This window comes from Pterocles gutturalis, unplaced genomic scaffold, assembly GCF_000699245.1.
Source record: "Pterocles gutturalis isolate BGI_N339 unplaced genomic scaffold, ASM69924v1 scaffold20209, whole genome shotgun sequence".
In the NCBI taxonomy this organism is placed as follows: Eukaryota; Metazoa; Chordata; class Aves; order Pterocliformes; family Pteroclidae; genus Pterocles; species Pterocles gutturalis.
Genome location: NW_010128690.1, coordinates 14,701 through 26,815, shown reverse-complemented (window position 1 = coordinate 26,815; position 12,115 = coordinate 14,701). Strand labels below are relative to the sequence as shown.

The 12,115-nt window shown below is 49.2% G+C and overlaps 1 protein-coding gene across 1 annotated transcript; it reads right to left on the bottom strand.

Moving 5' to 3' along the window:
- Positions 1 to 4,557: 4,557 nt before the first annotated feature.
- On the bottom strand, positions 4,558 to 4,671 carry LOC104466346 (chromosome unknown open reading frame, human C16orf47). The gene has a single exon (XM_010079730.1). It carries the CDS (start codon positions 4,669 to 4,671, stop codon positions 4,558 to 4,560), a length of 114 nt encoding a protein of 37 aa, XP_010078032.1.
- Positions 4,672 to 12,115: the final 7,444 nt, after the last annotated feature.

Here is a 12,115-nt window from a genome sequence, read left to right as displayed (position 1 = left end):
ATCCAGGCTGGGGATGATTTTCAGAAAAACACACTGCCAAGGGATGCTTCACAAGCCTTCTGGGGTTTTGGTTAGGTTTTTTGGTTTTCCCCAGTAAAATTTATCTCGTTTACACTGTCATCTAAGCAACACCACCAACAAAAAAATCTCAGTGTAACCTCCATTATGCCTGACAGTAACGTTAATACAGCAGGTTTGAGTCATGCTTAGGGAAATGTCCTGGGATGCTCCAAAGGGAACTTCCCTCTGCGTGGGTACCAGCCAGCGGAGCCTCCTCATTGGATAAAATGAAGTGAGGCCCCTCTAACTCCTTTGATTGCTCACATACATGTGACCGTTTCCCACCTTATATTTGACCTTCCCCTCCGAATCAGACTGGCCCCTCAGTCCGCGGTTCCCTCCGTTTTGCTGTGCCACGAGCAGTGCCCGGTGCGGGCGCAGTCGGCAGCAGCAAGGAGCAAACGTGCGCTGGGGAACCAGGTCAGAGCTGTGCTGCAAAATTCACTGCGGTGGTCCTGGAGCAAAGGGCGTGGGCCTGTTGGGAATCCACAGCTGTGGAATTCAGATTTTATTGCATTGCTGTTCAGAAATTTCAGCTTGAGCAAAAAATAATAATACAACCTCTTTTTTTTTTTGTTATTCTTTACAGCCACAGATACAACCTTGATTACATCAGCTGGGCATGAACTGATGTCTGCGGGAGTCTGCAGGGGCCCTGGAAGAATAACTCTAAAATGAGTGTGTTGTGCCTCTCAGTCCAAGTCCCACAGTGGCCTCTGACCACTAAAGTTGGGATTTTCCTGCCAATTCTCCTTCAGAAGTAGCTAGGAGGAAGCTCACACATTGTAAACGTTTTAATAAAGATCACTTCCTATCTCTTCTAATAAAATGGTGAACAAAGATGGCCAACACTCAATGAAAAGAGGAAATTACAGTTCTGTCTTTGAAAGCACGTTAAAGATGGGTCTGAAAAAAATCCTAAGTGGATGTTGAAGAACTGATCCATCTGCAAAATTCCTATTTTTGAAGAAGTTAACTAAGAAATCAGGAAGAAGCTACCTGTAAGTATGTCTGTCCACTCTTAGTGCCCAAGATAATGCCAAGAGCAGGACATCTAGGAGGCAGAAGATAATAAGGGAGGAACATCAGCACACTTAGTTTTCGGCTTCTCCCCAGTATTTTCCATGGTCACTCCCAGGACCACGTGAACAGCCCCAGAACAGCTGAAACATGTTTTAAAGCATTTGAGCCCACTTAGGGGAACAGCATTCAGACCCTCTCAGAACAAGGATTATTTGAGAAGTTAAGGTTCCTCTGGATACCTGCTTTATGCTGGAAACATGTTGGCCCCCAAACTGTCTAGTTTTACACTGATAATGGTAGAGCAGAGAACCTCTCCCTCCCGCAGGTGAGAACCCGCCGCTGTTGCTCTGTCCCCGTATGACCCCCGGCCCCGGACGGAGCTGCTGCGCCCACCCGATGGGCTGTGAGACGCGTCCCAGACCAGATGTGCCTGTACCCAAACCCCAGCACCTCCCTTCCCGCGGACAGTCCCTGCATTTCGCTCCCTCTGCTGGCTCCATTTCATACACCAAATGAAGTTTTCCAGTCCTTAGATTTATGTAAGGCTGGGACGTCGAGAAGTTCCCCTGGATCCTCAGGCTGTGGGTGTGCTGAGCCCTCCTCTCGCTGCGGGCACGGCGGCAGGGACAGAGCCCTCCTGCTCTAGAGTCTATCCAAATGTCTCCCCTGGACCTGCTCTACAGCATGTTCCCGGAGTTTTATCCCTTTTCCACGTGGTATTGATCATTCCTGATGGCGGGACACTCACTCCGGGAGGGGATATCCCTCCCCTCTCTCCTGGGAACAGTGAAGCCGTGCCTCTGCTTCATCCTTACAGCAATGTCTCTCCTGGTTCCCTCTGTTTGCTCAGCATTATTTTTCCTTCTGCACTGACAGCAGCACAACAGGAAAACCCTGGTTTTGAGTCGGTCGGACGAGGAGTGTTGGCAGACATGCGCTGTCCTTGTCAGCAGAGCCGCAGACATTGCCACCGCCAGCCTCTTCAGCCGTCTCTCCCAGCCAGCCAGCATCGCTTTCGTCCTGTTCGGATTAATCCCAGGCAGGGACAGTCCTGGTGGACACGCAGAGGAGACGCGTGCCATAGGCGTGCTGAGGATGCTCGCTGCAGCCAGCTTGGTCACCCCCACCCCATGATCTCTGCAAAGGGAGCACTTGCAATAGCCAACAACATTAAAAACGATGCACTTTGTTCTCATCTCACAAGGCACCGACGATCCCCACACAGGGGTCCGTCTGCTCGTCCTGCTGTGGCCTGGAAACACACTCAGGCTGTGGAAGAGCCAAGAAATCCGAACTGGACAACCAGTCGGACAGGTGCATGAGAAATGTCCGCTTCTTGGCTTCTTGTATCACAGCAGCATTTGCCTTCTCTCTGCAGTTCCTGTTGAAAAGGAAACGTGCAACAACCCCAGACACAGTTCTGCCAGGGGAAATGGCCTTCCAATACAGTGTTTGGAAAACAACCAAGGAAAAATACTTTAACTCGGTAACATTTCTTCAAAGCACACCTCTGCAGTTTGGAACAACACGGCCATCAGCGATCTGTGGGTGTTGCCATGGCATGTGTAAAGCCTGGCAGAGCCAAGTGCCTCCTCCGCGCTCTCCGGCAGGCAGTGAGGAGCACGAGCCCTCTTGGGCAACTCTCACTGAGGCAGCGGAGCTACGCAGACGTATTCTTATGCAATTTTTTGCTTTCCAGTAGCCACGTGACTTTCCATGGCAAGAATTACTCAATGTGCAGTTCCTGTCTGAAATGTCCTATCCAAAGTATTCAAAACAAGTTTCAAACAAACCAAGCATCTCAGGCTTCTGCAGTTAGGCAGATATTGTTACTTTACATGTGGGAAAACGGAGGTGGTTTTTTTAGGTTTGTTTTTTTTTTTTTTTTTAGGTGGGGCAGATGCTGCAAGTGTGCAGGCACTGAACATCCTCGGTGGTTGCCTAAAGCTAGGAAGAAGCATTGAAAAAATCCAGATATGTTAGAGGCTGTATATTTGGGCGTGAATCTCCCCAGACCATTAGTGCTTTCTGCCAGGCACACCTTCACCCTGCCATACAAACTACCCGCGTACCTCATTGCTCAAACTCAAATACTCATCTGCAATTATTTTATATTTCAGATTTTCAGTATTTCTTCCTCAGCAACATACCAGGCTGCATACCCCAAACCGACGCAAAAGCTGCCTTCTACGCTGTGGTTAGGAGGGAGTTAAAGTTCAGGTTTCTAATTGCTCTCTTGAGGCCTTATTACTTGTTGATTAGGTCCTTTTGGGAACGGCATCAAACCTATAATAATAAACACTCATTGAACTGCAGAGTTTGTAGCTGCTGTAGCAGGCCTGCCGCCTCCCGCCTCGGTAACCGGCGCAGGTATAAACCGCCCAGAAAAGGGGTTTGCAGCTTCTCCGGAGGCTCTCCGGGCCAGCTGTGTCTGACCCACAGGCTTACAGCCCTCGGCTCAGGGACGGCACCTTCCCGGTCCTCGCCGCCCTCCCAGCTCACACATGGGTGCTGCAGAGCCGGGCCGGGCTCAGGAGCGTGTGCAGTGACATCCCCGGGGATCCCTGCCCAACAGTGCTGCTGCCCTCAGCGCTGGCGGTTCTGGGGACCGCAGCACATCCAGAAGCACGATGGCCAGCATCCTGCGGAGCGGTGGTCGGGGCTGGCTCTGCCGGAGCCCAGGGGATGCTGCGTCCTGCCGGAGCACGAGGGGCTGGCGGGAACACGGCCCCCCGGACACCGAACTGCAACAGAAGAGGGTCTGCAGGGAGAAGCTGTGATGGGACGGTCCCGAGACGCCTGCTGCCCAGCAGCTCATCCCATCCCCGATCTAATCAGCGCTCATGTTCCTAATTTTCCAAACCACCAATTCTCCTAACTAGAACAGTTTGCGGTGCAATTTTCAGTCTAGGTCCTTTGGCAGTATTTGGATAGCATCGTTCTCCCAGGCTGGATTTCGGAAGGGATGGGGCAACTAACACGGTCTCGCATAATCCCAGGCAGAGAGAAGCTGCTGCGAGTCTCTGATCTCTGCTGGGTTCGGAAGCAGGGCAGCAGGTCTCCGTGAAACCCCTCCGCAATGAATTAGCCTGAAGTAAAAGCAGCTGTTTATCTCCAGTCGCTGCCTCAAACAGCCCACTACCTGTTGGAAGAAGGGTCTGATCGATGCGGACTAAGGCAGCCGTGCGTGAGCTGTTACCCCTCCGCAATGAATTAGCCTGAAGTAAAAGCAGCTGTTTATCTCCAGTCGCTGCCTCAAACAGCCCACTACCTGTTGGAAGAAGGGTCTGATCGATGCGGACTAAGGCAGCCGTGCGTGAGCTGTTACCGTGCGTGAGCTGTTACACCATGGTTAGTATTGATCCGGGCTAACGGCTGCCGATAGGAATGTGGAGCGGACTGACAGGCCGAGAGCAGGGAAGGAGGAAATGGCCTTCGCTGGTGGCAGACGTACAGAGCAAAGCCGATAAAAAGTCAATTCCACTTAACTGAATGGCTGCTAACTAAATATTTTTGGGGCCAGAGCCTTCCCAGATAGCAGCTAGAGCATCTCTGCTCCGGAACTGAGACATCAAGCAAACGTGGCATCGACGGCTGAGATAAGAGACGCTCGTGACGGCTGGCGAGCAGGAGAGCCGGAGGAGCCTGCTGGCCGGCCCTGCACCCCAAGCATGCACCTGGACCCCCCCCCCCTGCTGGTCCTGCTACAGCACCGGCCCCAGCACCACCGTGGGAAACGGGAACGGTGTGGGAAGGGTTCACGGAGCAAACGCGGCCAGGACTTCAATACCTGCTTCACAGAGAGAAAGCAATGATGTGATTTCAGCCCCTTTCCCCTGAGATCCTGCTCGGGACGGGTGCGAGGGTCACTTGCTCGGAGCGGAGCAGCAGCACAGATCTTCCAGCCCCAGCCTTGCTGGCTGGAGACCCTCCTCATGCCAGCGTTGGACCAGCGACCGCCGCAGAGCCTTGTTCAAGTCTTGCATGTATGGAAAGTTTCAAGAGTTATGGCTCAGCAAAAGTAGTTTCAAAAAGTTGGTGGGATACTGAGTGGGCTCGTTTGGGTGCTATTTCTGCCTGAAACTGCCGGCTGACGCTATCGTGTTCACGCTCCCGTTTTCCGGTCCAGAGGTGTCTCTGCACTGGGAAGGGTTTCAGAATTCAAAACACATACATAAGGGTTCTCTAAATGATGCACCACGTTATGCAGCCTTACTGTTGGAAAGGTGCTCAGAAACACAGTGGCTTCCCCCCTGTCAGGAGGAGACTGAGGAGCTCTCCTCAAGCTCCTGCGTCCTCCCAGCACGCCAGGACAGCTCTGGGTTGTCTTCCTCTGGGAGCTGCTCGCGTTAGTGCTGCTGTGGGGGCTGTCACACCGCACAGCCGGACACGGTCAGAGAACACAAAGCAATCCAGAGTCGCTTTTCCCAGGCCCAATACTCAGAATTTAGCCCATGTTTCAGGCCAGCTTCCAGTGGACTGGATCACTGCGTAAGGCACCTAATATAAAGTAATTCTCCAAGAGTTTGATTAATAGGGTCATAGTCATAGCTTCAGTTCAGGTTCAACCTTTTTAACATTCTATTATTTTACAGAGTAATAAATCAGGACAGCAGGAAAAGACAGATGTAGGAATGTCCCCGTCTACCCATCTGTTCATGAAGACAATGGGCCACAGGATAATGGTTTCCAGGTTTGGGGCAGCTGATAGGAGAAAATCTACTGGCGAGGAGCTTGTAGCAGAGCCAGCACCGCCCCGAGGAAGGAAGAGGAAGCTGGGGGCCGGTCGGTGTGTCCTGCGGAGCTGGAGTACGGACAAGGGGAGGAGCAGTCCGGGGCTCCCAGGGGCTCACTGGGATGAGATGTCTCCTTGCAGACTGCACGAGGAAAGGCAGCCGTGGGACACCGCCACCCATCCCGGCGTGAAGGGGGATGCTGCCCTTTCTCACAGAGCGATGGGTCCGTTCTATCCCTCCAGCACCAGCAGCGGCCGAACCCAGCTCCCCATGTGGGTCCTTCATGAGCTCAGAATTTCGGGGATGGTACAGCTCCTGTGTCGTCCCAGGAGACCACAGCTTAGAGAAAGACACGCCAAGACATGGAGGTCCAGGGCTGGCTTCAAAGAGGAGCAAGCAGAAGCTTTGCAGCTCAGGTTGGGAGATGGAAGAAAGTACGGAGATGTTTTTATGAGATTAAAAGAATAAGAGAAATCAGTGTAGAGGCTCAATCTCTGATGAAGCTGATGGAGAGACTGCAGGAACATGAGCTGAAACGGGAAGGGGAAGGACGGGAGGTGGTGAACTTGAGGCTCGCCTCGTTAGGAAGGAGGGGTGGAGAAAGAGCAAGAGATCTGAAGGGATAAAATGGACAAATCCAATGCTAAGAAAGACTGTTATGGCAGTGTATTTTATATGGACTGAAACGTGGGATGACAAAAAGAAGTGGCTGTGGTCATCAGAGCAAGAGACGACGGAGCCTTGGAAAAGAAGTTTTATTTATTTGGGTTTGGTCATATTAAGTTAGAAACTCTGTGGAAAAGTAACAAAAATCTAATAAATGCACTTGGCTTCTCATATCAACTGGTTTGTTACGTGCAATGCAAATTTAGGGACAGCACATATAGCTACAAATAAATTCATGTGTAACATAGTGAGAACAAGTCAGACTCGTGTTTGACATTTTTGCCCTGTATTTATAGCTAGCTTCTTATACTGCAGAGCAAAGCAAGTTTTATATAGAACAAACATTTCACTGTTTTCCATCTTACTTTAACAGAATTTAATTTTACTTTTAAATTTTAATTAGTTCTGTGAAGGGGCCTGGCAGCCCTAATGCACAGGCAGTACAACTTACAAATTATTTGTCGTTATAACTTAAAGACTGCTAAAAGAGGTACAGGTCACAAATCAGGGACCCGATTATCAAAATATCAGCAGCAGCTGGACGCTCCATATGAAAGCATTTGTGTTTGTTGATATTTTAGGTATTTATGAACCAAAGCCCTTGTCCTTGTTCTGTTACTGGCTTACTGACACTGTTAAAGGCATTTGGTTTTCACGTGGCGTTTGCAAGCCGAGCTGCCTGGGCCACGAACATGAGCAGTGCCCATCTGCATTCAGAAATCCTACAGTTCTTATAGGCATGCTTTTTAAAGATCAGTGCTTTGAAACCTTATACTGACTTTGGTACTAATTGAAATAAAAGCTAAATGTGAGATTCAGGCCACTTTCTGCCAGGGAACCTTTAATTGCACAGCGAAGGCAGCGGCACAGCTGGATTCAGCACAGACATACCACTCGCTGGACAATCAGTAAGATGATTTAGTGAAGAAATCAGTTCTGTATTTCAGTATGTTTTTCTGCTAAACACTCTGCAATTCAAAACTGGATTGAAATCCACGTGTTAAAGCTCAGCCTATTTTATTCTGCTTTCTTACCAGGCTGCATCCCGATTCTGTGTTATATTGTTCTGTTTTAAAGCTGACACACTACAGGAAAAACTAATGAAATCTATTAGACTTACAGTACAAAAGGAGAGATTTCTAAGAAATACTGCACAAAAAAGCACAGATTAAAAAAAAACGGAAGCAGCAGAGAACAGCAACTATGTGCCACAAAAAGATACATACAAAAAGCTCAGCTCTCTCCTATAAGACACCCACAGTCTCCATCTGTCATCTCAACCTGTCCTCTCCCAACTGTTCTTAAATTAAATGAATGCTTCTAATGGGAGATTTTCTCATGAAAGCTTATGAGAATCCATCCAAAGACAAATTAAAACAATGCAGTGTAATCAAGCAGTTCACCTCTCTCGCAGGTTGACCAGCTTCACTGTTCACATTTACAAAAGAAAAAAAGCACCAATAAACACCCAAATAAAGAAAAATCAACTCCAGAGCAAACCTTTCATTGACTGAAGCCGATATAGATGCAGGTCGCTCTCTGCAACCATTCCTACAGTCGTACAGCTGAGACTAAAGGTTATTTTACTCTGTACAAGAAACTACAGTACACATATGATTTAATGATTTTGTTCTTTGTATGCCTCATGGTTTGAACATGGCTAAATGGATCAGCAATGCTAAAACAATATCTTATTTTTTTCTTCATGCAAATAAAACTAGCTTGGGCTACTGAGTCTAAAGTCTTTTTAAAATATATTTTTCATACTCAGCACTTATAATTTTAGCTGCTTTTAGCATCCTATCTAGCATCCTATTCGTGTCGGGACATGAACGACCTGTCCAGCCTTCCCATTTTCTCTTCTGGTTCTGGTCAGCCTAGATTTGGGCTTGCTGTGCAGTAAGGAAATTCTTCAGTGTTTGGCTCGAATGCATTTCATTTCTATCACTTGTGGCCTAGATAGACGTACTGGCAAAATTGTAATGAAATATTTCTATTAAAGCCAGGTCTAAAGGAGGACACTTGAAAAGGAAACAGATCTTGAATTCGGACCCAGTCCCCTGTCAGAGCCTTCTGAATAGTAAGTCTGAGTTTCCTCTATATTTTTACCATTTTGCTCTTTGAATTCACAGCAGGTAGTCTGATAGCAAATGGGTTGTTTTCGTAGCTAATAGTCCCAATAAATTTAAATCTGGCAGCACAAAGGAACTTAAAAGGCGCCAAGGCACCCCTGGCACCCCAGAGACCTCCCAGCACCGGGCAGGGGGAGGCTGGAAGCTGGCGACCCCCTTGGATTCCCTTTAATCTCTCTTGCTCCTGCCTTGTTCCTTCTCTCTCCTTGCATGGCTCCTGCCCTCACCCTCTGCATTACCCGAGGCACTCGGACTGCTGGAGTTCACAGCAAAAGGTGACTGAATCCTCCCCAGTTCCCCGGGCTCTGCTCTTTGCTCTCTCTCAGGTCCCTTCGCTGCAGTCCCTCACTGTTGTACTTAACCACCCTGAGTGACAGAAATCCAATGCTGACCACTTCATTATCTGCCGACCTCGGCCCCCGGCCGCCTGCCCCTCCATCTCTCCTGGGCAGCTTGCCTGTGTCGCGAAGCCTTGTCAGAGGTCAGGACCCCAGACCATCAGAACCGTTCGCGGTGTTTTACTGCATCGCCGGAGGAGCCCGGCCTCCTGGATCCCATCAAAGCCCCGTTTGCGGGGGGACCACCACTCCTGGCGCGGGATGAGCCGCTACCTTCGGGACGCAATCTGCGCCCGATCCGATCAGCGTCGCGCAGGATTATACCCCACCAGTCAATCTCCCATAATCGCTCCCACCCTTATTGGCATGGCTGCTGCTGGCCCTGCACAAGAAGGGAAATCCTCTTAAACAAATACTCCCGGCGGGAGCAGGGCTGCGCGTCCCCACGCCGAGGCGCAGACCAGGGCGGCCCAGGCTGAGGCGCAGGAGCTGGTCCATATGCCCAGCGCCCCACGTTGTTCCTCGTGTAGCAGCTACCATAGGGACGCTTCATCCTTCACGCAGCACCAATGATGGAAACGTGTTAACTGATCCTCTCAACACGCCTTTGGAGCGAGCAGGGACCTGTCACCACCGCGCGGGAGCGGGGAAGTGACGTGACTTCCTGAGCATGACATCGCGGCACCGCCAAAACTATAATTATTCCCAGGCTCATAAGAGCTTCTTTAAATCGTGACTCTTACTGGCTTCTTATCTGACGTGACAATCAAAACGCAGAGCTCCCCTCCCTCTAGGCTCACGCCCCGTTGTAAGACACAGTCACGGTAATGCTGGCAGCTCACTAAGGAATTTCCAGAGAATGTTGTCGGGTGAGTCAGATGGTAAATAACATTTTGTTTCACATGTTTATTGAGCATCTTAAAGAAAGTTTCAGTGCGGCTTCGTGTTGAATTGATAATTTCCCCAGTGCACAATGCAGAAAATGATGCAAAGCCATTACAGGCATTCTGAAGACAGTGAGAAATCTCAGCTGCCTAGATGAGAATGGGGAAAAAAGTAAACACAGAGACTAACAAAAACCACAGGAATAACGTTGAGAACCAAATCATATCCAGAAAGACGCAAAGCAATCTCTGTCCAGCATGACAGGATGGGGGCAGGCAGCATATTAAATTCCCCAAATGCCGGTGTTGGAGGTCAATGAGGGGTTTGTGATGACTGCCTGCTCCGCCACGTGAGCTCCAGGCTGTGCACCGCAGGGCCACGTGCCGTGATTTTCCTCCAATGCATTGATAACATTTCAGCATTCTTTGCCTGAAACATTTTACATTGCGAGCTGATGTGCCTCCTGCTCAGCAACAGGGAGAGAAGTTCAGCTTCCTCCAGCAAAGGAGGATGCTGTTGCTGTTAAACCCAAGGGAACACGGAGGGAAAGGGGGTGATGGTTTGAGGAAAGGGGCTAGACCTCCCTGGACTGAGGAACCATAAGGGCTACCAAGCCTGGAGGTAAGGTTTGGAGGAGTTTTTATACCACCTTCTTGGGTTTTTTTTATTAAACTTAATGCCTAGAAAGAGGATGAACTTGGATGTTGTGCAATGAGAGGATTATCTTTGTATAGCAGGCTGGGAAAGGCATGGCTCGCATGCAGTCCATGGCAGAATTTTTAAAAATCCTTCTTCAAAAAAAGCATTAAAAGAGGAAAAACGAAGAAATCCTCAACTAGATGGAAAAAAAGAGAAGATCTTAAGAAGTCTAACAGACAGCCCTAAAACCAAAGCATGTAGACTCAATATAATTCATTAGAGAGGCAAGAGAAGGCAGTAACTGCACAGGAACAGCAAAGTTACCCACAAGGAGATACACCAGGAGCTCAAAAACCTGAGAGCACGGCCCAGAGTACAAGGGAACACTACGCCTGCTTTGCCTCATTCTGAGCCAGGCAGGTGCATGTGCATTTTTAAGAGAGTGTGTAAAAGAGGGACACGGCATACACGAGAGGTGCAATCGCAAATAGCCTTAACTAAAACTAGAATAGATTTTACTCCAGCTCCTCAGGCAGGTCCTGGGAACTGAGAGAATGAGCTTACCCCATGTATGAAAAAGCCAGCAGATCTGCTTTCAGGATAGGTCACTAATTCTGATATTTTTGCATCCATTTGGGTCAGCAGGGTCATAAAATATGACCTTTCCATTTTTCAAAGTTTCTTCTGAGTCATTCTCCTAAGAGCTGCTTTAATCTGTTCTTAACCAGAAACAGTGGGGCTATCTCAGCTGGCCTCCTTTTAAATTTTCATGCCCATTTGCAGGCACTTGCTGAAAAGGGGTATGATTTTCAGCAGCAAAAGAGGGGCTAAATTAGGCTAAAGTGTATGTTAATTTAATTCAATACAATTTTTGCTAATACTGAAAATATACATATATTATATCTGACACTGTTTAACATTTCAGTATTTGCTTAATTAGCAATGCCTTAGGAGAACAAGTTACTCCTGACGACAGTGAGCAGGTTTCCTCTGGAGGATACTGAAGAGGTGTCTCTTCCACCCAGGAGAAGTGCAGGCTGTTCGCTGCAGCTCCCTGTCTCCGTGTTGCTGCAGCGAATTTGCTGCCTGACTGCCACACTGAAACTGTCTGTCAAGTCCACAGCAGAAAGAGAGTTTGAAAGGCAAACATGATCTGTGATCAATATCCTAACAAATCCAAAGGAAGCCCCAGCTCCCGAAGGGTTAATCCAGAGAAGAAAAGGCATCCACACGTTTAGTGAGCTAATGTGGTTATTGATGGGGAGGCCCTTCAGTCCTCAACAGGGAAACGGCTCGGGTAAGTGAAGGGAAGTTCAAGTTAGACAACCTGGGCTGGGTGGATGTGGGTACGTTTTCTGGCTGATTTACTTTTCAGACTCCTGGGGGTGTCCCCTCGCCAGGGGTCCACGCCCACCCAGAGCAGGGACGGTCCCAGGACAGGGAGGGTCCGGACACCCCGCAGGTGCCGAGTCCCAGGGAAAAGCCGGTGAGCTGGTACCCGTCCAGCACCCTTCAGTGTGTTCTGGCTGATTGTGAGACTGGAGCACGCTGTAACCGTCCATCGAAACTCTGCTTTTGAGACCTGGCCGCTCGTGCTGATTTCCACAGGCGCATCTTGTAACCTACACCCGACGCA

Excerpts from the sequence above, each read along its gene's own strand:
- LOC104466346 (XM_010079730.1), bottom strand. The coding sequence starts at position 4,671 with ATGCCACGTTTGCTTGATGTCTCAGTTCCGGAGCAGAGATGCTCTAGC.